The sequence below is a fragment of the Scyliorhinus canicula genome, chromosome 11 (assembly GCF_902713615.1).
Source record: "Scyliorhinus canicula chromosome 11, sScyCan1.1, whole genome shotgun sequence".
Taxonomy (NCBI): Eukaryota; Metazoa; Chordata; class Chondrichthyes; order Carcharhiniformes; family Scyliorhinidae; genus Scyliorhinus; species Scyliorhinus canicula.
The window spans coordinates 42,477,824-42,502,292 of record NC_052156.1 but is presented as its reverse complement, the minus strand read 5'-3'; the positions used below and the strand labels follow the sequence as shown (position 1 = coordinate 42,502,292).

Here is a 24,469-nt window from a genome sequence, read left to right as displayed (position 1 = left end):
TTCCCCCCCCCCCGGCAAAATGCTGATCAAAGAACCTGCAGTCTATTTTAATTAGTTCATCTCCATAATAGCCAGTGTTTGCTTCAAATTTAAGTGGTTGTTCATTGCTGTTCCAAAAATAACAACAAGATCAGTTTGCAAAGCTGTAAACCCATCACAAAATGAAAGGTTGAAACACTTGTTATACATCGCAAATGGTGCACATAAAAATGGGAAGAGATTTCCTGCCTCAGTTAACTATAGTTCAGATGGAATGCCTAATGCAGTCAGCTCCACACAATAATACTGGCTGTAAAACGATCACGTTACCTATAACGGAGCAGTTATTCAAAAGGTAAAATTTAGTTTTATACTAACGCGGCTTTTAAAATGGTTAAATTTCAGAATTAGAATAAGGTTACACAAATGAACATTGTGAAGAACAGCAGGTAGAGTTATGGGCTTGTCAATTTAATTCATGTGCTAACCACTCAAACCTTTAATGGGGTCACGATAGTGAAGCCTTACAAGGCATTGGTCAAGGCTCAAAGGTAGCACTCTTAGCTCTGGCTCAATGGCTTGATGACAATCCAAGATATACCACACCGTTAGTGGAGCGTCATTCAAAACCAGACCTCCCAATTCTCCATTTGCACTCGAGGCAGATGCAAAAGGTCCCATGGCACTGAAAAGAGCAGCAGTGAACCTGCTCTGACTGGATCTCAAATGAACAGTTACAGAAAACAAGTCACTTGGTTATTTGTGTCATTGGCATTGCTTGTGGGCCCTTGGAGGTGCACAGATTTGTTGCTATGTTAATTAAAAACAATGGCAAGAGCTTAAAAAAAACAAAGGGCCTATAATTTGGTTTGGGATATCCCAGGACAAAAATATTTGAGGGGGGGGGGGGGGGGGGGGAGAAAGAGAGAGAAAGAGGAAAGAGAAAGATAGAGGGATGGTGGGGAGGCACTTACTAATCAGAGTGTAAAAATAGCCAAATGGAGGAGAACTACAAAAACCACTCACCACGCCCTTCGATTCCAGGTCCATATACTTTAACACCACTAGTATCAACTGCTGGGTCCACCTGCAACCGTACTGGAAATTTGGGCACCGACTGCCCGCCATACATAAGTGCAATTGTGTGCGGACCATGCTGCTGTGGAATACAGCTGACTGTGTGAGTGCCATCACCATTATCCTGAATGTGGGCTTCAGCCCGAACACCGTTATCTGATACTGGTTGTATTGTCAATTCACCAGGACCAGCTTTAGAACAGTCAACAGTGAACAGTCCAGCCTCTCCAACTTTTCCACCTTCCAAACCAGGACCAGAGGCAATAACTTTGGAGGGATCAAAGGGAAATGTCACGTCTGCCTTGAATGGAGATCCTGGAATGTGAACTTCTTCAAACAGGATATTAATAAGATATTCACCAGCTTCATTTGGCAAATAAGAGACTGAACAGGTTCCATCCCCATTATCTGAGCACTCAATCTTGGCTTCACATGGACCTTCCACAGTGAGGCCCAACCCACCAGTGCCAGCTCCTTTGGTATTTATGGTGAATTCAGCAGATTTGCCAACAACACCACTTAAGAGGCCTGGCCCATAGGCTGTCACCTGCAAAATAAAGGTTCAAGTTATCACATTGAATTATGGTAAATAGGTCACCCTCTTAATAATGCCGCAGAAGTACTGCCATATAACAATCCTAAAGCTTTCAGGGAAACAAAGGCAAGTCAAAGAAAGCTAGATGCAGCCACTACAAGTGGGGAGCTAAAGCCATCACCTCCTCTAACTCAGATTCAATAGCAGCAAAGTAGAGTGTTCAACGGCTAAACTTAAATGTTCATCTAAACCAGGATAGATCGATCATACAGTGATGATCTTCCATATTCCAGAAATTGGAGGGTTCACTGATTTCACGTTTGATTGGAAACTCAACTGTACCATCAACTGCATTGTTGCTCCAATTGATTTTACTTCCAGTGCAGAAAGATTGAGAATTTTTACTCACTCGAGTTTTCCTCAGTTCCTAAACTTGGTTTCAAAATCAAAGAATCTGGAAGCTTGAAAAAAAAAAAGTACAAAACACCACAGCAAAAAATCTAAATAATTGCCCACTTACCTTGGAAGGATCTGGAGGGAGTGCCGCTTCCAGCGTGAATGGGCTGCCTACAATTGGATTCCGGTCATACATTACATCTACCGTGTATAGTCCTTCTTCTTTGGGGATGTACTTAGCAACACAAGCATCCTTACTGGCAACTGGCTCCACTACACAGGGCACAAGATTCTGTGAAGGGCTGGAGATAGTCACATCCACTTTACCTTGCCCCCCTGCTCCTTTTGTGTTTATGGTGAACTGCTGATCTTTCCCAACCTCTACTCCTAATAATGGAAACAAGATTTATTTTTAGTAATGCAAACAGAAAATCATGAACACATATTACCTAATTTTTAAAAAGATTTTTCATCTAATGCAATTCGTTCTTCAGACAAGAACGTTCAGGAACAGGAATATTCATCTTTCAACCATGCACCCATAGGAACATTCCTCTTTCAACCATGCACCCACAGGTCAGAAATTTTCTAGCCGTTTGCTGACAGGATCTTCCAGTCCCACCAACATCAAACCCCACTGCAGATTTCCTGGCAGCAAGGGGATGTAGAACTGGAAACCTGGTGGACAGTGGCAGGATCGTGCTGGCCTTATGCTTAGTTTGGACCGATCACAAGGACCATGCACAGTTCACACATTAAATAGCAGAAACACCATCATTAAAACAGGTGGCCCAAAACAGAAAGATATCATGCAAACTTTAAAAACCTGATTAGGAAAAGGCTTGCATTTTGCCTGGGAGTTACATATTTGTGGGAGTTGCAGTTTTATTCAACGGCATACTAAAAAAAGACAGACAAAATAATAAAGGATCTGAAGATCTGGAACAATAGAAAAGTATTGGAGAACAGAAATGAAGCAGAGAAAGCAATGCAATAGCTGTTCAAGTAAAAGGCTGAAAAGAATATTGAAGACCTAAAGTTAAAATCACACTAATTATACATAATATATGTTGAAATAACTAGTGTTATTCTATTCCAAACAGAACATCCTAATCTGCAAATGCAGAATCATGCAGAGTGGTATCTTAGGCAACTAAGCAGGAAATATACTCTTATGCTTAACCCGATGCCTGTGTCTATGCATTTACATTGTGTATTTATGTTTGCCCTACATATTTTCTTTTCTGCGAGCTGTATACAGAACAGCACTTTTCACTGTACCTCTGCACACATGACAATAAACAAATCCAGATCCAAAATGGAGAGGTTAGCATATGTAAAGCCTGAAGCAAAGATTAATTCAGAGATGGAATATATATTCCAGGTCTTGAAATTTTTGTATAATTAATTTTAAAAGTTTAATGCAAGATTTATACACCTGGTATCAAAATTCTTCTATTAGGCACTAGTTTAAAAGTGCAATTTTAGTGCAGGTTATACATGTGAAACCTTTTAGTACCAAAGCCAACCCTGCAACATGGTAATGTTAAAAATCAAAACCAACTGAACTGCAGTGCAAATCCATTTCTTCAGAAGCAATTCAAATCAATAATAAAAAAGAGATACATACTGTTTTCAAGACCATTAACCATGACCTTGTTAATGTCAAGTGGGTATGCTACTTCGATGCCAAAGGGACTCTTGGGAATTGGATCTCCACCATAGGTCACAGCAATTCCCACCTTGCCCTGAAAATATACACACTTACTTTACAAAACAAGGTCAGCGCAGTTGGTCCAAATAAATAGACTTCACATAAATATACATTTTCCTGCTGACCCCCAATAACCTTTCACCCAGAGAATCTATCTAGCTCTGAATATTCAAAGGCCTGACTTGCCTTTTGAGGAAGTCACAAAAAAAAAACTCATGACAGTCAAAAGATTTCTCCACATTGGCCTCTAAATCCCTAATTTTTAAACAGGGACTCCTAGTTCTTGATTTCATAGAATTTACAGTGCAGAAGGAGGCCATTCGGCCCATCGAGTCTGCACTGGCTCTTGGAAAGAGCACCCTACCCAAGGTCAACACTCCACCCTATCCCCATAACCCAGTAACCCCACCCAACACTAAGGGCAATTTTGGACACTAAGGGCAATTTATCATGGCCAATCCACCTAACCTGCACATCTTTGGACTGTGGGAGGAAACCGGTGCACCCAGAGGAAACCCACGCACACACGGGGAGGATGTGCAGACTCCGCACAGATAGTGACCCAAGCCGGAATCGAACCTGGGACCCTGGAGCTATGAAGCAATTGTGCTATCCACAATGCTACCGTGCTGCCCTTTCATTCTAGATTTCTTCCACAAAAGGAAGCATTTGCTCCACATTAACAGTCAAGCTCCCTCTGAAATCAACTCACCACTTATTCCAAACTCCAGCTGATACAAACCAAACGTGTCCAACTTTTACATGCTGCTCATTTGAGTACTAGTACTAAGCCTTCTCTGAACTGCTTTGAACAGACTTACATCTTTCCTTGCATAAAGAGATCAATATGCTACACAGTACTTCAGATGTGGTCTCACCAGTGTCCTGTACAATGGTAGATTAACCTCACTATTTTTGTAATCAATTCTTCTTGTTGGACACAGATACTTCGAAAAATTGGAGCTCTGCAATTTCTCAGTGTTCAGATATACCTTTATATTTCCTGCCAAAATAGATAAATTCACACTTGCCCACATTATAGCCCTTTTGCGAGATTTGTTCACTCACTTTGTAGTCTCCTGGTGTCCTCAAGAACTTACAAATTAGTGTGTGGTCAACAACTTTAGCAACCATACAATCTTGTCTCTTCATCCAAGTCATTTATAAATCGTCGAGGCCCCAGCACTGACCCCAGTGGCATACCACCTTATTCTGCCAACCAGAAAAGACCCATTTGTAGCTACCCTCTTCCCATTAGCAAATCTTCTATCCATGCCAGTGTGACCTTCCTACACCATGAGCTTTTATTTCCCGCAATACCATTTGCACCTTATTAAATGCCTTCTGGAAATCCAAGCACAGTGCATCCACTTGTTCCCCTTTATCCACAGCACATGCAACTCCTTCAAAGAACTCAGTAAATTGATTAAACAAGATTTCCCTTTCATCCAATCATATTGATTCTACCAGATTGTCTTAACATTTCTGAGTGCCTCTTTTATAATAGCTTCTAACATTCCCCATGACAAGTCTGTAGTTTCCTATTTTGTCTCGTTCCCCTCTTGAATAAAAAAGGGGTTACATTTGCTATTTTTCAATCTAATGGAACCAGAAGGCAAGACCACAAGACAGAGCAGGCATCCGACCCATTAAGTCTGCTCAAACCATTCTCAAATCTAGGGAATTTGGAAAATTAAATCCAAATGCATCAACTATATCACTAGCCCCTACTTTCAAGTCCCTAAGAGGAGGTGCATCATGACCTGGGGGTTTTGACAGCCTGCCTCCAACATTTTGCTCAATACCCACTACCTTGGTGATTCCCTTCCTTCCATTTCCTGATTTACAGCAATGTAAGAAATAATGAAGTACAAAGATAAATACCAGCACCCACCTGCTGTAGTGGTGTATACTTGACTGTCTGAGAGTAGTCATAATTGTCAATTATTTCAAAATCACCAACAGCATCTCCTTTTGCAGGTCCACTGAAGTGTGCATGAAGTGGGGCCTTCCCAGCACCCTTTGTAAACACTGTGAAATGGGTTGGTTTCCCAAGTTCTACACCTGTCCATTGAAAGAACATAAACAGTGCTTAAATTATGCAACAACTGCCAGACAACAGCAGAAAAATAGGAAGAGGCAGGGCAGTATGTTCCACAAGTGTGTTCTGCTGTTTCTCCATCCTCCAAAAAAAAAAACAGCCCCAAATAAAATTTCTAAATATTCCACTGAATAAGCAAATGAACCATCAATTCCTACTTTTTCAACAATGAGATTACTCAGTTTATATATATATATTTTTAAAAGAGGTTGGTACTTTCACACTGGCCTGAGACTGCTGATAAAACATGGGAATGAATGAGCATCCCGTACCAGCCTCCCCCGAATGTGGCGACTAGGGGCTTTTCACAGTAACTACATTGAAGCCTACTCAGTGACAATAAGCGATTTTCTTTTCATTTTATTTCATTAGCAGCACTTCATCCCAGACCAAAATCATAAATCAGTATCAAGCCATTGGAGAATTTAGCAAAATAGCCAATTGAACACGAGCATTAAATTGAGCATAATTGTCAGCTTGGTATCGTCATCTCAATAACCACACACCCAAAATCTCAAGCTAGTACATTAATACGACAGTGTGGCAGGAGGAATACAATATTTGCAGACATTTATTCACCATGGGCAATTATGTGCATTGATCATTATCCTTCCCAAGGATTGGGAAAGTGCTCTCCATTTTCTGGAATCACGAGCTTTATACACCACAGAATTTGAATACCAATTTAACATCTGCTTAGAACTACCTTGATTATTCACAATTGCTTCCTGCAAAGACCTTGGAATGAATTGTGAGGCTTGCTCAAGTAGTAGGCATTACATAAAATTGCTGCACAAGAAACATACCAGGCAAACCAGAAACAGGCAGTCATTTGGCCCAGGTTAGTTTTCTTTGACAAAAGCTACATAGTGGTTGAAAAAGGAAAATTTGCCATGGGGGTTGGGGGGGGGTACAGAACAGCACTATTCTAAGCCATAAAGGAAACCACATGGCTTCCAGAGTCTTTTCAGATTATCATGTTACATTACTCAATGACACAAAGATATATGGAGCTGCCTATTTCGAACAATCAATTCACCCGCTGACATTAATAGTCTTTTAACCATAATTACTTCAACTGCATTTTTGTGAGAGTCTTAAATGCTCAATATTTATTCACATGGCAGAACCACCCTTAGCCTCAAGTACTTAAGCCTGGTTGCTTAGTTACTGCAACTAGTGGCAAACACTGAATTTGTGATCAATATTCATTAAATGGAAAAGTTGGCCAAACATTGCTGTGGAACCAATAGCTCCACAGTGGTACTCTACTCTTAGCTGTGGACATGCACTAGGAAAATTGTGGATTGGAATTATTTTCCAGGATTACAACAAGGAGGACCTTGTAATTGACGAGGAAAGAAGTCAAAAAATTACAATTTGGGGATTGATTATTATAGCTTGCATAGGCAATGAGTATTTACAGGCGAAGTCATTTCAATTTGATCTACTGAATTGGAGCAATGGTTCAAAGATGAAAAACAAACAAGAACGAAAGCATAAAACATCCTCTGGTACACTGCCTCATTCAGAGTCCCAAAATATTACACCCGCTTTCCTCAAATGCTTTGGAATTTGATGCAACTTGTATGTTGGGTATTGCAGCATGTTAATAGTGGCAACAAAAAAAAACCCAACTTGCATTATAACAATTTAATTAATAGCAAAACAGGCATGCAGATCTGATAGCTGAACTGACCTACAAATACTCATTATTCAATAAATGTTGACTCTTACCAGTTTTACTTAACCCTGGCCCATCAGCCTTAACTTTGCTGGCATCATGTGATGGGTCCACTTTAACTCTGAAAGAACCGATTGGAATTTCCTATTCAAAAAGGATGGTAGATTTAATTCAATAAAAATATTGATAAAAAAAGACAAACTGCAAGAACCAAGCTGTAAAATTGGGTAGCTTATAGGATACAAACCTGACCAGCAAAAAGCACTTTAATGGTGTACCGTCCAGCAGCTGGTGGTGTATATTTGACGGTGAAAGTATCGTTAGGATTTGTAATGATGTCAAATTCGATGTCCTCCTCAGATTCACCAATTACATGAACATCACATTTTATCCCAACACTGACATCACCTGAAAACAAAATGTAAAGAGAAAAAAAAAATGTATGATTGGCCTTCCTCACTGGAAACAATCTGCAAATCTGTTTAGCTAGTAACAACATTTCCAGATAACCCTGCCAAAAAAACCAAACAAATTCTTAGATTTCCTGTACACATGTTTGACCTTCAGCATTCTGAGTAGTAATGATGATGCATCTGTATCTTGGCTCATAATAGTCAACAGGCTTTGACCAGCGAGACAGCAATCAGAGCTCAACTTGTCCTTAAAATCAGAGAAACCGCTCAACAGCAGTGAGATTCAGGAGTGCTGCTCAATTTTCCTCTTCAATGTTGGAAAGTTAAAACTAATTTTAATGCTTCCTACGGTTATCTGAACAAAGATCAACATGGACTGGATGAAATGAGATCACCCTAGTCTCAATGGTCACAAGTCAGAAATGTGATGGAGCAGTGGAGCACATAGAAGTTCGACACCATCCAGAACAGAGCAGCCCACTTGATTGGCACCCCTTCCACAAACATTTAATCCCTCCACCACCACACAGTGGTAGCACTTATTTGTAAGATGCACAGCAGCATCTTACAAATACAACCTATATCACCCAGAAGGACAAAGGCAGCAGGTGCACAGGGACACCACCACCACCTGCAAGTTCTCCAAGGCACACACACCATATCCAGACTTGAACTATAATCAGTTTCTGCACCAGTGCTGGTTAGTCCCAAGACTCCCTCCGTAACAGCATTGTGGGTTTACCAACAACACCCAACTGCAGCAGTTGGGAGTTAGCTCACCATAAATGCTGGCCTAGTCAGCCCATATCCAGTGAACGAATAAATAGAAAAAAAAATTAGTCAGTCCTGTGGTATGACCATGACTAGAAAAGCAACTGTGCAGAAATGGTCAATGGAAACAAACAATGAATTGCATATATTTTCCAGGCCTTTTCCTTACCTTCCCCAGCTTCTGTGCAATCCACAGTAAAATGAGTCGGTTCATTAGCTTTCAAACCAGTTCTTTCAATGCCAGGACCAAAAACCTTCACCTTTTGTGGATGACTCCCCTGACCGATATTAATCTAAAGACACAAGTCAATTTAGAAAAATGAAACAGCCAAACAGTCATTTTCAACATGCCTGTACTTCACATAGCTAGATAAATATACACGTGTGTGGTACTGAACTGTACAAGAGTTGCAAATGGTCCCACAGAGGCCATAATCCATTTCCTAGAAGTTTCTTGGCATAAAGAATCGGCTTCAAACTCATTTCAAATTTAAATGTGCTACTTGGGAAATTCCCAAATAGCAGCGAGTTCAGTACAACACTGGTCCCAGCTAAGAATTTTAGTTAAGAGTCAGTCAGTACAAAGCATAAAAAAGGGCATCAACATCCTGAACCCATATTTCTCCCCCCCCCAGAAGTTACCCATAGCAAGTTTCAACACATCACCATCCTCATCAGGAAGGGCAAAATAATCACGTTCATGGAGCTATTTAAAGCAAAATTAAAGTTGTAACTATGTTTTGCAAAGTAATACCCAACATTAGGGCACTGCATGCAAGAATAACAGAATGAGGCATGCAGTGAATGTCAACTATCACTTACTCGGAATGGGCTGTTGGAGACATTGACTCCTCCCCAAGCAACTGCAACAGTATGTTTGATTGACTTGGTAGGTGTGTAGGAGCAGGCTGTTATTCCATCACCTTTATTCTTTATCTGAACATTGACAGGAATGCCCTCTGAATCCTATGAAGTGCAGATGCAAATAGTCACGAATGGAAAAGCTTGTTACAATAAAAAAAATCTCCTTCAAAATCCAGGAGCAACTGCATCTTTAAGTCTAGCTTGCTGTTAAATGCAGGATTGGTTATTTCTAATGGTTATGATTTCAATAATTCCACCTTCAAGGTGATGAGCCTTCTGATGCAGGAAAAGCTTGCCAAGTCCATGACCACAACAAAACGTCATAAACCTCAAATACACAAATATCATTGTCCAATCTAAAAAAAAAGGGATCCCAAGAGACAACATTCAAGACAATTAGAATATTTCTGTCCCCCAACTGCACATACAGAATTACAATGCATTAGTCACAGGAAGGTGGAATGTAGAATTGGTTCTGCTCTTACTTGCGCATAAATTTTCAGTGGCGCCTTCTCAGCATCTTTAGCATCCACTGTGAATTCAGCTGGTTTATGAACAACGCAGCCAGTTTTCTCCAAGCCTGGACCATACGCTTTAACCTGAGAGGAGGAAACAAAATGCCATTGTTCAATAGATTCCTCCATTATTCAGGATGTGGAGATGCCGGCGTTGGACTGGGGTGAGCACAGCAAGAAGTCTCTTAACACCAGGTTAAAGTCCAACAGGTTTGTTTCAAACACGAGCTTTCGGAGCACTGCTCCTTCCTCAGGTGACCTGAGGAAGGAGCTGTGCTCCGAAAGCTCGTGTTTGAAACAAACCTGTTGGACTTTAACCTGGTGTTAAGAGACTTCTTGCTGTGCATTATTCAGACCATGTAATATCAAGCAGCTGCCATTCAAAATATCAAATATAAAGACATCTCTTTCAGGATTACTACATTAGCTTAAACCAGAAACATCAACTCTAGGGCAGCAGGATCTTTTAAGCTTGCACTGCAGTGACTTGGCATTTTATTAGTTGATCTGGCAATGTATAGCACCAATCATCTTCAATATTGTAGAATGCAGTTTAGAAAACCCATACATGTTTATTTAGCCACTGTCCACTTTTGATCATCCATAATAGCTAGATGAGCAGGTTGTAACTAGATGAGGACAGCAGGGGGTTAGATATAGGTCAAGTGCAAGTGCTCACAGAAGTAGACAAAAATTAATATGAACAAGATATGAAATGGGTGCAACGTGGAAAGACAGTAGAATATATGTGTGTCAACAAACCTTCCAGCAGATCTGGTAATAGGTCAGTTGTATGAAAAGCACTGGAACATACTGGATTCTTGCTTTGCTGGGGAATCAACTTTTAACTGCTTTTGCCATGTATTTAAAAAATTCAATAAATGCATTTATATACCATATTGATTCAGTCTCTTTTGGAACTGACAAAGGTAATTAGCCATAGTCTACAAGAGTAAACTCTCAGGAGCACGCAAAGAGATGCAGAGCGCACCAGAGATGCAGAGCCAGACAGAGAGAGACAGACACTGCTCGAGGGGTACCTCACCGCACCAAGCATGATATGGAGATGTCAGCGTTGGACTGGTTGGGCACAGTAAGAAGTCTTACAACGCCAGGTATTTGGAATCACTAGCTTTTGGAGCGCAGTTCTTTCATCAGGCGAGTGAAGAGGTAGGTTACACAACACAGCTTGACAAAGCCAATGATGCAAGATGAGTCTTTGCAGGTAATTAAGTCTTTACCAGGTCCAGACGGTGAGATTGGAGAGAGGGATAATCACAGGTTAATGGAGGCGTGAATGGTCTCAAGCCAGGACAGTTGGTGGGATTTTGCAAGCCCAGGCCCGATGGTGAGATAAGGTGTTAAATGTAGAGGTGTTAAATGTAGTGAGACACGAATCCAAGGTCCCAGTTGAGGCTGTACTTATACGTGCGGAGATTAGCTATCAGTTTCTGCTTGGCAATTCTGCATTGTCGTGCTTCCTGAAAGCCGCCTTGAAGAACGTCTACCCGAAGATCAGAGGCCGAATACTCTCAACGGCTGAAGTTACCCGACTGAATGGGAGCAGTTCTGCCTGATGATTGTAGCACGATGTCTGTTCATCCGTTGTCGCAGCGTCTGCATGGTCTCACCAATATACCATGCCTCGGGACATAGTTTCCTGCAGCGAATGAGGTAGACAACGTTGGCTGGGTCGCACGAGAATGTACCCCATGTTCTGGCTTGAGACAATTCACACTTCTTTAACCTGTGATTGTCCCACCCTCCAGCCGCTCCGTCTGGACCTGTAAAGACTTAAATTACCTGCAAAGACTAGCATTCAAAGCATCATCTTGCATCACTGGCTTAGTCTTTATCTGCTGTGTTTTGTGTAACCTACCTCTTCACTCACCTGATGAAGGAGCTGTGCTCCGAAGGCTCGTGACTCTAAATAAACCTGTTGGACTTTAACCTGGTGCCATAAGACTTCTTACTGTGCATTACTGTGCACACCAAGCATGGGACAAGGCATGAACTACCTTATAAGATATGCCATGATCATCAAATTAAAGCCAAATTCATTTTTATAATTTAAGATATTTTAGAGGACCTTGATTTTCTGGGTGTTTATTGTACTGTTCATTTTCTCATACGCTTCAAGGAAGTGGTGCTGACAAATGGCCTGGAGCTCAGTTTGAGTGAGCACATACACGTCACCTGCATAGACCGAAGCATATAGGAGCAAACCCAAATCACTCCCAATTTCAGAGATTTGTGGCAACTTACAGTAGGCACTTAAAGTACTGGAGAAATGGCACCAGCAGTGCTACAGCAAGATCCTTCAAATCTGGTGGCAAGATGGGTGTTCCAACAGCAGCTCCTCTTCCAAGCCAACATGTCCAGCATCAAATCATGTCAAGTCACTCAAAAAACAGCTGGACATGAGACACATGGCCACGGCCACACTCCTGAAGCAACTGCTATACTCATAATTGCAGCAAAAGGCTTCCCAAAGCATTTCCACTGTCTACTGGAATGCCTCAGAGGAGGTCAAACATTCCTATTGACTCATGGGAGCCTCTGGCCTGTGACAAACTAAAATGGAGAAGATTCATTTGGGACGTTAACAAATGAGACTTTCAGGAATATGCAGAAATGAAGTGTGGTTTCAGCAGAAGCATACAAATCTCCCAACAACTCATCTATTCAATTATCCAAGTACCACCTGCCCCACACGACTACAGATGTTTACTGGACTTTCAGCCATCCTATCAAACTGGAGTGGAAAGTCATCCTTGATCCCAAGGGACTGCCCAAGAAGATTCTTGCCTTTTCAGGGTGGAAGGCACTTGATGCAGGTTGGATGCTGGCCATAAAAGGACTATCCATGATGTCTTCATCATCGCACAAAACATGCACTGCATATTCGCCAGGTTCAGTTGGCCAGTAGCGCACATTACAGGAGCCATCACTCTGATCATCACATTCAATCTTTGCTTGAGAGGGACCCTCCACTGCAAAACCTAAGAAACACAGATTAATCTTGCAATGTTTGTAGCTTGGAAATTCAGCAAAACAATATAGCAATTCGGATCTCAAAAAGAAATGTTGGAAGGAAGTTTCTTGCATGTTGAGAAACAAAATATTTGGTCTACCTACAACTGGTGGAGCTTGTAATTTTAAAATCACAGGCTCGCCTTTTCATTCAACTCTGATATTCCATTTTTTTTTTTTTTTAAACTGAAGTTGCACACTACCACTGCTGAATGTCGTTTAAAGCAAATTTAACGCAAAATCTATTTTGAAGCCTGCAAGTTTGGTTAATGACATAGTGTAAGGCAACATGATTATTCTGTAAACAGAGTTTGTTTTAAGTTGGTTAACCCTGCAACTTCCCAGGATGGAAACACCACTCCTGGTCTGAAAATCTCAATAGATATTCTAGAACAGGGGTGGGCAAACTTTTCCGTGCAAGGGCCACATTCAGAAATTCACAATTTTAAAGGGCCGCATAGTATATTAAGTAAAATAATTAATATTTGAAATAGCCAAAATAAAAAGGTCTTTAAAGAAAAAAAAAGCACATTTATTTGAAAAACAAAGTAACTCAGTAAGTAACAGAACAATGTCAATGAGAATGATGCATCTGACTGCAGTCATTTACCAGTTTGTTGAAATCAGGTGTCAAGTTGCTTGTGCTGATCCTTAACACTGACAGAAGCACAGCCTGGCCGAGTCAACGATAAAAACGCGCGTAGTGGGGTGGATAAGTGGGGCTGCCTTATTGGCCGGTTTAGTTGGGTGTGCGACCAATAGGAGTCCAGGTTACAAACAATAATAAGGCTTATTGTTTGTAACCTGGACTCCTATTGGTCGCACACCCAACTAAACTGACCAATGAGACAGCCCCATTCATCCACCCCACTACGCGCGTTTTTATGCGGCCCGCCAATGAGGTGCCCGGAATCATAACCGGCATTTTTGAAAAGCCGCCGGGGAAAAGCCGCTGAAGTAAATGCGCTTATTGAATGAGCGCATTTACTTCAGCGGCTTTTCCCCGGCGGCTTTTCAAAAATGCCGGTTATGATTCCGGGCACCTCATTGGCGGGCCGCATAAAAACCTTTGTCGGGCCGCATGCGGCCCGTAGTTTGCCCACCCCTGTTCTAGAGCTTTTGTCAAAACGCTTTGTAAAACAGCCAGCCTTACCTAGCACACCAACATCTGTCCCAATAGTTTCAACTACAAAGTCTGCTGACTTGCCAACAACTCCTCCATCAAGGCCTGGTCCCCAAGCTCGTATCTTTTGAGGACCAGCTTCAGGTCCAATCTGAATTTCAAAAGGACTAATGGGAGGGAAAATATGTCAGTGATTCAAGCGGAAACAATTACAAAATTCTAGTTATTTGCACTACATGACTACAAGCCAAAGGGTTTAAGCATTGAATTTTCTTAGCGCATTGCAGTCAAGAATGACCGTGCCAACATTTAAAATGTAAATCACGTAAAAACAGGAAATTGAAAAAATACAATGTTTCAAACAAATTGTTTTACATTTGATTAAATAATTTGTGTCCAAAAGCAGCTGAAGTTTTAACATCCTGCAGCTGGTCACATTTTGCTTCAGTTGGTGTAACTATCAGCTCTTCAAAGTCACATATAATCATTTAAGGATGAATCAGGAACAGCAGTTTTTTTTTTGCTAACAGTACATCTGTTACTTACTAAGGGAGAACTTCATTTCAAAAATATCCTACAGCTTCAGTTTAGGGTTGAGGAAGGTGAATATTCCAATAATATCAGTCAGATGGAATGCACAATAGTTCAAACCATAAGGGTATGTACATAAAGAGGCTAGGTGGAGTGTGTGAAGTGAGGAAATTTGCTTTGTTTAGGAGGAGTTTTAGTTTTTCTTTAAAATGTTTGGTGGGGAGGAAAGAGATCCAGGAGCAGACTCACCAGTGCCACTAGATAGAGAGCAGTATTTCAAACTAATGTGGGGATTTGTATATTTTTGAACTAGAAATAGAACTTAAATTTCTCATCCTTAATGTATCAGTCTCATCAACTTAGCTTTAAAAGATGAAGAAACTTTCTCTACTCACCTCCTGGGAATGTTATGGCCACCCCATGTGATGGTGACAATATGTTTCCCAGGTGTGACAGGATAGTATTCATAGGAAAAGCCATCTCCTCCATCCAAAAGATCTCTTTGCTTCACAGGCTGCTCCATGCCTTCTGTCAAGGAGATATAACAGACTTTGAAACTATGAAAACATTAGTTTGGAATAACTAACATTTTTTTTTTTTTTTTTAATATTTTTATTCTCCTCCTTTTTCACATTTTCTCCCAGATTTACACCCCCAACAATAAACAATAATCAACAACAAATATGTCAATCCCCATAACAATAACAATTATCCCATCCTCCCACCAACCCCCAAACATTAGCCCGCATGTTCACAAACAAATGACAAAGGAATCAGGGATCACCCATAGTCACCCTTAACACACACCGCCCCCTCCCCACAACCCTCCCACCCATCCACCCCCTCAATTAATGTTCGATGTCATCCAGTTCTTGAAAGTGCATAATGAATAATGCCCATGAATTGTAGAACCCCTCCGTCCTTCCCCTCAGTTCAACCTTCTCAAGAGTCAGGAATTCCAACAGGTCCCCTCGCCATGCCACAGCACAGGGTGGAGAGGCCGCTCTCCATCCCAACAGATCCGCCTTCGGGTGATCAACGAGGCGAAGGCTACAACATCTGCCTCTGCACCCGTTTCCAACCCTGGCTGGTCCGACACCCCGAATATGGCCTCCCGGGTACCCGGGTCCAGTTTCACGTGCACCACCTTGGAAATTACCCTAAAAGCCTCCTTCCAGTTATCCCCTAGCTTTGGACAGGACCAAAACATACGAATGTGATTAGTTCTCCCCCCCCCACCCGGCAACACTCACATCGTCAAAGAATCGGTTCATCCTCACCCTCGTGAGGTGTGCGCTCTTTATACCACCTTCAGCTGTATCATCCCCAACCTCGCACACGAGGTGGAGGCATTTACTCTGGAGCACCTCACACCAGAACCCCTCCTCCATATCCTCTCCCAATTCTTCCTCCCACTTTGCTTTGATCCCTTCCAGTGGTGCCTTCTCTTCCAAAATAGCTCCGTAAACCACTGACACTACCCCTTTCTCCAGTCCCCCTGTTGTCAGCACCTCCTCCAGCAATGTGGAGGCCGGTTCCTCCGGGAAGCTCTTATCTCCTTTCTGGCAAAATCTCAAACCTGCATGTATCTAAACACTTCCCTCCCATATGTGGCTTCCAGCTCCTTCAGTCCTGCAAACTGACCCCCAAGAAACAAACCTTTTAATCCCCTTCTCCTCCTACTCTCCACTTTCTCTCTCCCCCCCTCTTTCTCTCTCTCTCCCCCCCCCCCCCTTCCAAAAATTTCCATTCCACCTCCCTGGCTCAAGTCTGTGGTTCCCCCGAATCGGCATTTCCCTTGACCCTGCCCCCAACCCAAAGTGTTGGTGAAACTGCCTCCAAATTCTCAATAAAGCTATTATTACTGAACTCCCCGAGCATTTCCCCAGATCTATAGGGAGCGGCGCTGTTGCTACTACTTTCAGTCCCAACCCCCTGCACAAACTCTCCTCCATTCTGACCCACTGGGAATCAACCCCTCTGACCCAGCTCTGCACCTTCTCTACATTTGCCGCCCAGTAATAGTACGTCATATTCAGAAGACCCAAACCCCCTGCCTGCCTTCTCCTCTGTAGCAGCACCTTCCTCACTCTGGCCACCTTCCCTCCCCATATGAACGAGGTAATCCTTCCCTCAATCTCTCAGAAAAAAACCTTTGGCAGGAAAATCGCAGTCATTGAAAACTAAACAGAAATCACAGCAACACATTCATTTTAACAGCCTGTACCCGGCCCGCCAGTGACAGAGGGAGACCATCCCACCTTGCCAGATCAGCTTTCACTATCACCAAACTAGAGATTTGTACCTGCGAAGCCTCCTCCACCCCCGGACAATCTGCACCACCAGATACCTAAAGTGAGTCACTGCCCTACGGAATGGCAACCTTCCCACTCCTGGCCGAGACACCACAAAATACTCACTTTTGTCTAGATTCAGCTTGTACCCAGAGAAAGACCCAAATACTCGAAGTAGCTCCAAATTCCCCCTCGGTTCCGACATGTGTATCAGCAAGTCGTCGGCATACAAGGACACCCTTTGCTCTATTTCCCACCCCATTCCTTTCCATGCTCCCGAACTTCTAATGCAATGGCCAACGGCTCAATTGCAAGTGCAAACAGCAAGGGGAGACATGGAACATCCCTGCCTCATCCCACGGTGGACAGAAAAGTATCGCGAGCTGATATTGTTTGTGCAGACACTCACCTTCAGCTCCTTATATAATAGCTTTACCCAGTTCACAAATCTTGGTCCAATCCCAAACCACTCCAGAACTGCCATCAAGTACCCCCATTCTACCCGGTCAAATGCCTGCTCAGTGTCCAAAGCCACAACCACCTGTTTCCTTCCCCTCCGCCAGTGCCAGAACGATGTTCAAAACCCTCCTAATGTTCGAAAAGAGCTGCCTCCCTCTCACAATTCCCATCTGATCCTCACCTATCACCTTCGGGAGGCACTCCTCCAGCCTACCCGCCAGTACCTTCGCCAATACTTTTGCGTCGGAATAACTACCATTAAGTTTTTTCATTGTTTCAATGGGGTCTCCACTACATTAGGGCGACCAACACGTGGACTGGGTGACTGCTTTGTGGTACACCTTCACTCAGTACACAAGTAGGGCCACAACCTTCTGATGCTTGCCATTTTAAACTCGGCACCTTGCTCTCATGCCCACATGTCAGTCCTTAGCCTATGGCAATGATCCAGGTGAAGCCCAGAGAAAGCTGGAGGAACAGCATCTCCTCTTCCAGCTGGGCTCATTTGCAGCCCTTTGAATTAAAATGAAAACGTTAAAGTTGCCAAACTCCATGCCGAATCCCAAGATCCTGTATGGCCTCTCCATGCCGAATCCCAAGATCCTGTATGGCCTCTCAATGGAAACCATCTCCCTCCCACAGAAGGCCATCTGTCATTTGTTCTTAAAGTCGCTACTTTTTGTTACAATCTCCGTCATCTTTTAACACATTCTCCCTCCCTTTAGTCCTTTGAATCTTCATCATATCTGATGTTAACTCTTTCCGAATAGATGCTGCCAGGCATGCTGAGTTTTTCTGGCATCCTCCGTTCTTGTTAATTGTTTCAAGACCTTCTTACCAGATGACCATGAAAACCAAATGAAACAAAGAGTTGTTTATTGCTCTTTAGTTCATGTGCGCAGAAGTTCAAAACATCATGTATATTATTAATCTAACTTTGATAAAGCAAGATCACATTTAACAGATATTCAATGCTATTGTCAAATCAAGCATATTTACAGAATATCTACACAAACGCTCAATGGTGGAAAACCACATGCTACAAGTTTGGGATTTAGCAAAATAATTAAGTAGGGCGTATTCGTTAATGTCCCATTAATGACAGTCAATGGTCATGATCAAGGACTTGCATCCAACAAGATTATCAATCTTGACTGCACAGAGCCTCAGCCATTATGGGCAAGATAGTGCACAGGCTGCAAAATCTTGCAACAGTGGCAAAATCATAGGCGTGACCATCCAAACATCAAGTGCTATTCCAAAGTTATATTGAGAAAATGGCAAGCAGCAAACCTGGATCATCAACCTAATTAATGGAAGGTTATTCAAATTCCCCCTCACACTTCGTACTTTAAAAATCTTGAGATAAGAGGAAAGTTAACTGCGTGACTGATTCTAGCAAAACCCAAAACTAAAAGTCTTTTGGCAGAAAAAAACCCAAAAAACTTACTTGGTCCTTTTACCATCACTTTCAGGTCACCACTTCCGGCCCCTTTGGTATGAACTTTAAAGTCAGCAACTTGGCGAATTCTCAGTCCTTTAGGTTGTAGGCCACGCCCAGTAGCACGACAAGCATTGGGGTTACAAGCTGGAACAAAATCAGGAGAAAATAAATTGACACTTCTACCTAGTCTAGGAATCAATGTTTTTTGGAACAAGACGACAGAATAAAAAGTGAAGAATAAAAAGTGAAGACTCCCAATGGAGATAAGTGGCACTTATTTGTTTATTGAAACTGAATGATAATGTTAATCGTCAGCTTTAAAGGAGGGTTATTAAAAAAATCCAAAGACCCACAGTTGCAAGTCACTGGAAATATAAAAGATGCCTAGGAACCAAAATAAAGTAAAATCTTTGTAGTCCCAGATGACCATCAGCTGTTTTCCCCTTTGACGGGAAGAGGGGTGACTGGTGATTTAGTGTCACCACACTGCTGGCAAAGGACAAGGTTGAGAAGGTGGAGCCTTCAAGAATAACCTCAGCCAGAATGGGAATTGAACCTGCTCTGTTCGCCTCACTATATCATGAGCCATCCAGCCAACTGAGATAGACTTTTGATAAAGTTAGCATTCCAGAGAACAAGACAGTGAAGTTTCAATTCTTGCCAAAATGTTTTAGAATGGATTGGGGGAAGTGGAACATGGACCTATTACAAACATGGAATTGGTTGATACCATTGGCACTGGAAGGAGGGAAACCTGGAAACCAAGGCAAACCTCAAATTAAAAAGTTGAAAATGGTTTTTACTATGCACGATGCTTGAAATGTAACAACTGACCTTTTCTGACCACTTGGTCAGCAATTGTTTACATACACTCCAGATTAACCAACACCAAAAAGGGACTACCTTTTGCAACAATAAAACTCAGTAAAAATGAAACAAACGCTTCCTTTAGTTTTTTGCTATCCTCCTCAATGTCAATTCAAGGAATTTCAATATTGACCATGTTCAGAAATAGAACTTGGTCCCAAAAAGATACTTTGTAGACAATGGTAACTGCGTCAAGTAGATAGGAGCCGAGTGAACAGCAACAAAATTTAATTTTGGATAAGCAGATCACAAACTGCTAGAAATGGACAAATTTTATATTGCTGACAAATATCAGAGACAATCTATCTCAAAACTACAATAAAAGTGTTTTTCCATTTATTGAGAGGTGGACTTCACTGGCATGTCTATCCTAGAGTAGGGATGGCTTGCTAGGCCATTTCAGAGCACATTTAGAAAGTCAACCACTTTGCTGAAAGTCTGGAATTGAGCAAGTAAGGATGGCAAATTTCCCCTCTCCCTTTCCTCCCCCCACCCAAGACAATAATGGACCAGGTGGGTTTTTGAAAAAAAATGCGATAGTTTTTTGTCGCCGCCATAATTGATGCTATCTTTACAATTCCAAAATTGGCCACAAATTTCTTGCTGTTCTGATGGGATTTAATTGCCTCCTCCCTTACCCTCATTTTTCATACTTAGTGAATCTATGATATAAAAACATTTGTATGTGAAAGAAAGACATCTTAAATAAAATTCTTGATCTGAACAGGTTTCAAAACCATTTATGAATGAAATCAGTGTGTACACCCGTCAGCTTGCCTGGTCAAGATACTCAGGTTGGGGGAGGGGGAGGAGGAAAGAGTGAAAGAAAGAGCACGTCACCCACCTTCACCTACAGTGACAGAATATGGACTCTTGTGTATTGATGATTCAGCAAATGTAATTTGGATTGTGTGGTGCCCTGCTTGCACAGGTCTGTAATTGCATCGATAATTATTGTTCCCCTGGTCTTCAATCGTTAATTCAGTATCAGTATTACCCAGAGGGTCCACTATCACCACTTCAATATTGCCAACTCCAGCACCTAAGAGAAAGGTAGAAGCCTGTTATTTATACCATTAGAGCTCATTTTCTAATCTTGATGCAATTTCTTTCAGCTGTTATTTTGTAAACCTAGAGCAGTCATGCAGATTAAACTGCTAGAACTGTATTTTAAGCTTGCAGCCTTTGGCTACAAAATGTTCAATGCAAGAAAACTTTTTAACATGCCGAATATTGACAAAATGGAGATATTAGAAATACCAGATTGTCCCCAAATGTGTAGTTCTAACCAGCTTTTGTGGAATGCACTTCAAGTTACCTTAAATTCTGATCATAGGTAGCTAGAATACCACCTTAAAGAATTTTCCATACTCCTGTGATTACTTCAAATTCCCAAATATGGGGGCAGCACTGTGGCTAGCACCTCTACCTCATGGCACAGAGGTCCCAGGTTCGATCCCGGCTCTGGGTCACTGTCCATATGGAGTTTGCAAATTTGTCCCGTGTTTGTGGGTTTCACCCCCCACAACCCAACGATGTGCAGGATTGGTCACGATAAATTGCCCCTTAATTGGAAAAATGATTCGAGTACTCTAAATTTATAATTTAAAAAAGTGACAAAGAATTCCCAAATGTGAAGTACAATTTTACACCAATACAAAACCAAAGTATTTTGAAAAGCAATTCATTTCTTTTTTAAAAAGTGCACTTTCCTTCCTCTTTACCCAGACTGCAAGTATACCTGCTGTATAAATATCAAAGTAGGTTGGCTTATTGGCAATGTTTCCTGCAGATTCCAAGCCGGGTCCTCGCGCTGTCACTTTACTGGCATCACCTTGCGCCTTGTCAATGTTGACTTCAAAAGGACTCTTGGATATGTGCTGTCCAGCAAACAGAACTGTTACCTGGAGAGAGACCGTGACAGATCAATAATACTGTCGTCCAGGTGCCATGTCAGCCATTCTAGAAACCAATTTCCAAGGGCAATACAAGGACTTGGAACTAGGAAGTATACCATTTCAGTGGTGTCCTGCACGCCATTCGCCCCTTAGAATTACAGTACCAGCATAGATTTGAGCACATTTATAAGATATTATGGGTGCTGTGCTGGACAGCAATGGAGTTTCAGCTCCCTGGGCCATAATCACAGGGCAAAAAACAAACAAAGGAAGTACCCCAGCAAGAGACTGAGAGTGATTACACAGGGCAAAATCAATCAACCTGGTTATTAGAATTTCAAGATGGAATTGTTAGAAAAGGTCTATTGTTAGGAATAGATAGAACAAAAGTTGTAGTGACATGAAAGTAACATCAACGTACTCACCTTATGACATCCTGTAACCTTTGGCACATAAACCACGGAATAAGTCTTGTTCTTGTCATGGTTATTGGTCACCTTTGCCTAGCAGGAATAGACCATTAGAACCATTGCAATGTCTGCACTAACACCACAACTGATTTTTTATTTCACAGGAATGGACTTCAGACTGAGATAGGAAGAAGGCGACAACCAACACTGCAGCACCCCCCCCAAAAAAAGTACTTCCTTATTATTGCGCTGAATATGCCATTTCTGGTACTGCTTTCACTTAAACCCAAGCACCCATAGATAACAATAATGTTGGATATTGTCAGGCTGTTGGTGGCGATATGCCCATATAATGGAACAACCATTTTTGGTTGAAGAAACAAATTCAGTTTTCACGAATTAACTCAATAATTGGAGCCTTTGTGCAATAATTTTGCTTTCTACTGAAGTATCATTTGGAATGCAAATATAGGTCATGTTCAGAAATTACCTCCTCTCGCTGATTTTCTGGATCTTCCACAAAGACCATCACCTCGCCTTGCCCAGCACTGATTGTTTCAACAGTGAATGCAGCAGGATGCATCACAACATTACCTAAAGGCTCAATTCCTAGAAAATAATCAAATGTTTGTTTTTTTTTTTTTTAAAAAGTGTAAAATGTCCAGATGAAATATTTCAGTAATCAACTGCAAGCCAGGAACTGGCCCAGGTAACTTCCTATAAATTATCCAAAAAAAGGATTTGGACTTTACAACTGGAGAAATAGGTACAGATGGAAAGATACTCTTACCTGGGCCATAAGCCCTTGCTTTCTTGGGATTCAACTTAGGTTTTAAGGGGGCTCCAGGTTTAAGTTTGGCCTTGGGGAACTGTGACAAATAAGTCATTACTGATTGTTCATCAACATTGAGATGTACGATTTCCTCTGGGGCAATCACCTGGAAGAAAAAGACATTAAAACAATGAACATTTTGAAATCAACAAGTAGAATTTTCAATCCATCTAAAACTGTGAGGTGGTTCTAAACCACTATTGTCAACTGTAATCAAGTACAGTACTAGTACAACCCTAACATTCACGGCTTCTTCCCAACAAAAGCTATTTTCTGAAATAACCAGTACTACCTCGGTGCTGTTCCTCAATTTGCTCAATCAGCCACTTAACCTCCTATAGAAAAAAAAAAAGTTAATTTTGGACAGACTTGGAAGGAGATTCTTAGGCAAATTGCGGAACACAACACCAGCTTTATACACAACAACATGCTGTGGTTGTAGCTGTAGGAGGGGTTCACTCAGGTTCAAAAAGGGTTAAGTTGCAAAGAGTCTGCTTCAATGGAAGGGTACAAGGAATGGATCAATAGTGAGGGTACAGTGCGAGACTCGGGCCAGAGAGGATTACAGATTTGGCTATCCACACCTTTATTTCTATTGCCCCAGTGCTAAAGAGGGTCTTCTGATATCAAAGCAGCCGAATATCATGCAGAACTATATCTGGAGAGCAATCCCATACTCTCTACATGCCTGTCTTTTAGCAGAAGCAGCCATAGGGGGATAACAAGAATCCCCAGAATCTTAATTGGGCCTCCCAAAGTTTCCCCTCTGCAATAATTGAAGTGTTGTGCATCGATTACTGTGGTTTTAGTAATTCAAGCTACAGCGACACACACACACACCCCCCCCCCCCCCCTCCATTTCTTGGAAGCAGCATTTCCATATAGCCATCATGCTCAAGGTGGTTAGTTAAAATATCTGTTTTACCACTTCCTCCCTCCACCCACCCAATCAAGCAAGAAATGGAGTGAGATTTACATGTCGAAGCAACTGAAGCAAAACCATCACAGAAACAGATCGCATTAATCAAAATATTTCACCTGTGACACAGTATTGAGAAAGTTTTTAAAATGGATTTCAGAAAAGGTTAATGGATTGTGGCTGAAAGATTAGCACTTCTTGATCAATGCCTAAAGTAAATCAATGCCCACATTAGAGTTTTACCAAATGAAACCTGAAAGTGGTTAGTCCACATTCAGGATACCTGTATAAATAGTTAATATACAAGCAGTGTCTTACAATGAAGCAACCGGAACTGCTTACAATGCAAAACCAAGTTCCAACTTCATCAAGAACCAAAAACAGCGGGCTCTGGTTCAGCCAGAGCAGTAACAAAGTTTCAATCATAAATTGTATGAATTGCCTCAAACAAAACACTGCCAATGTCTGATGAGGGGCAAATAAGTTGATGCTGAGTTTGCAAATTTAAGCAAAGTATCCCACCTTATTTTAATGTTAAACAACATTGTGAAGGACAGAGATACAAAAAGGCCCATGCCTGCCTGCATTCACCCACGTTCTGGAAGAAAGC

At 41.7% G+C, this 24,469-nt stretch overlaps 1 protein-coding gene across 5 annotated transcripts in view; it reads right to left on the bottom strand.

Annotated features, from left to right (window-relative positions):
• Positions 1–24,469, bottom strand: part of LOC119974035 (filamin-B) — a 179,682-nt gene that overhangs the window by 57,688 nt on the left and 97,525 nt on the right. For all 5 annotated transcript variants that reach the window (XM_038812859.1, XM_038812855.1, XM_038812856.1 and 2 more), the window contains exons 5-22: positions 22,899–23,046; positions 22,599–22,717; positions 22,124–22,201; positions 21,542–21,704; positions 20,645–20,842; positions 18,940–19,077; positions 15,132–15,264; positions 14,236–14,372; positions 12,858–13,051; positions 10,020–10,133; positions 9,493–9,636; positions 8,840–8,963; positions 7,734–7,894; positions 7,540–7,630; positions 5,596–5,765; positions 3,618–3,735; positions 2,112–2,374; positions 1,006–1,603 (exon numbers count right to left, since the gene is read on the bottom strand). In XM_038812859.1, coding sequence (XP_038668787.1) covers positions 1,006–1,603; positions 2,112–2,374; positions 3,618–3,735; positions 5,596–5,765; positions 7,540–7,630; positions 7,734–7,894; positions 8,840–8,963; positions 9,493–9,636; positions 10,020–10,133; positions 12,858–13,051; positions 14,236–14,372; positions 15,132–15,264; positions 18,940–19,077; positions 20,645–20,842; positions 21,542–21,704; positions 22,124–22,201; positions 22,599–22,717; positions 22,899–23,046 — 3,091 coding nt within the window. The remainder of the gene's footprint in view (positions 1–1,005; positions 1,604–2,111; positions 2,375–3,617; positions 3,736–5,595; positions 5,766–7,539; positions 7,631–7,733; positions 7,895–8,839; positions 8,964–9,492; positions 9,637–10,019; positions 10,134–12,857; positions 13,052–14,235; positions 14,373–15,131; positions 15,265–18,939; positions 19,078–20,644; positions 20,843–21,541; positions 21,705–22,123; positions 22,202–22,598; positions 22,718–22,898; positions 23,047–24,469) is intronic.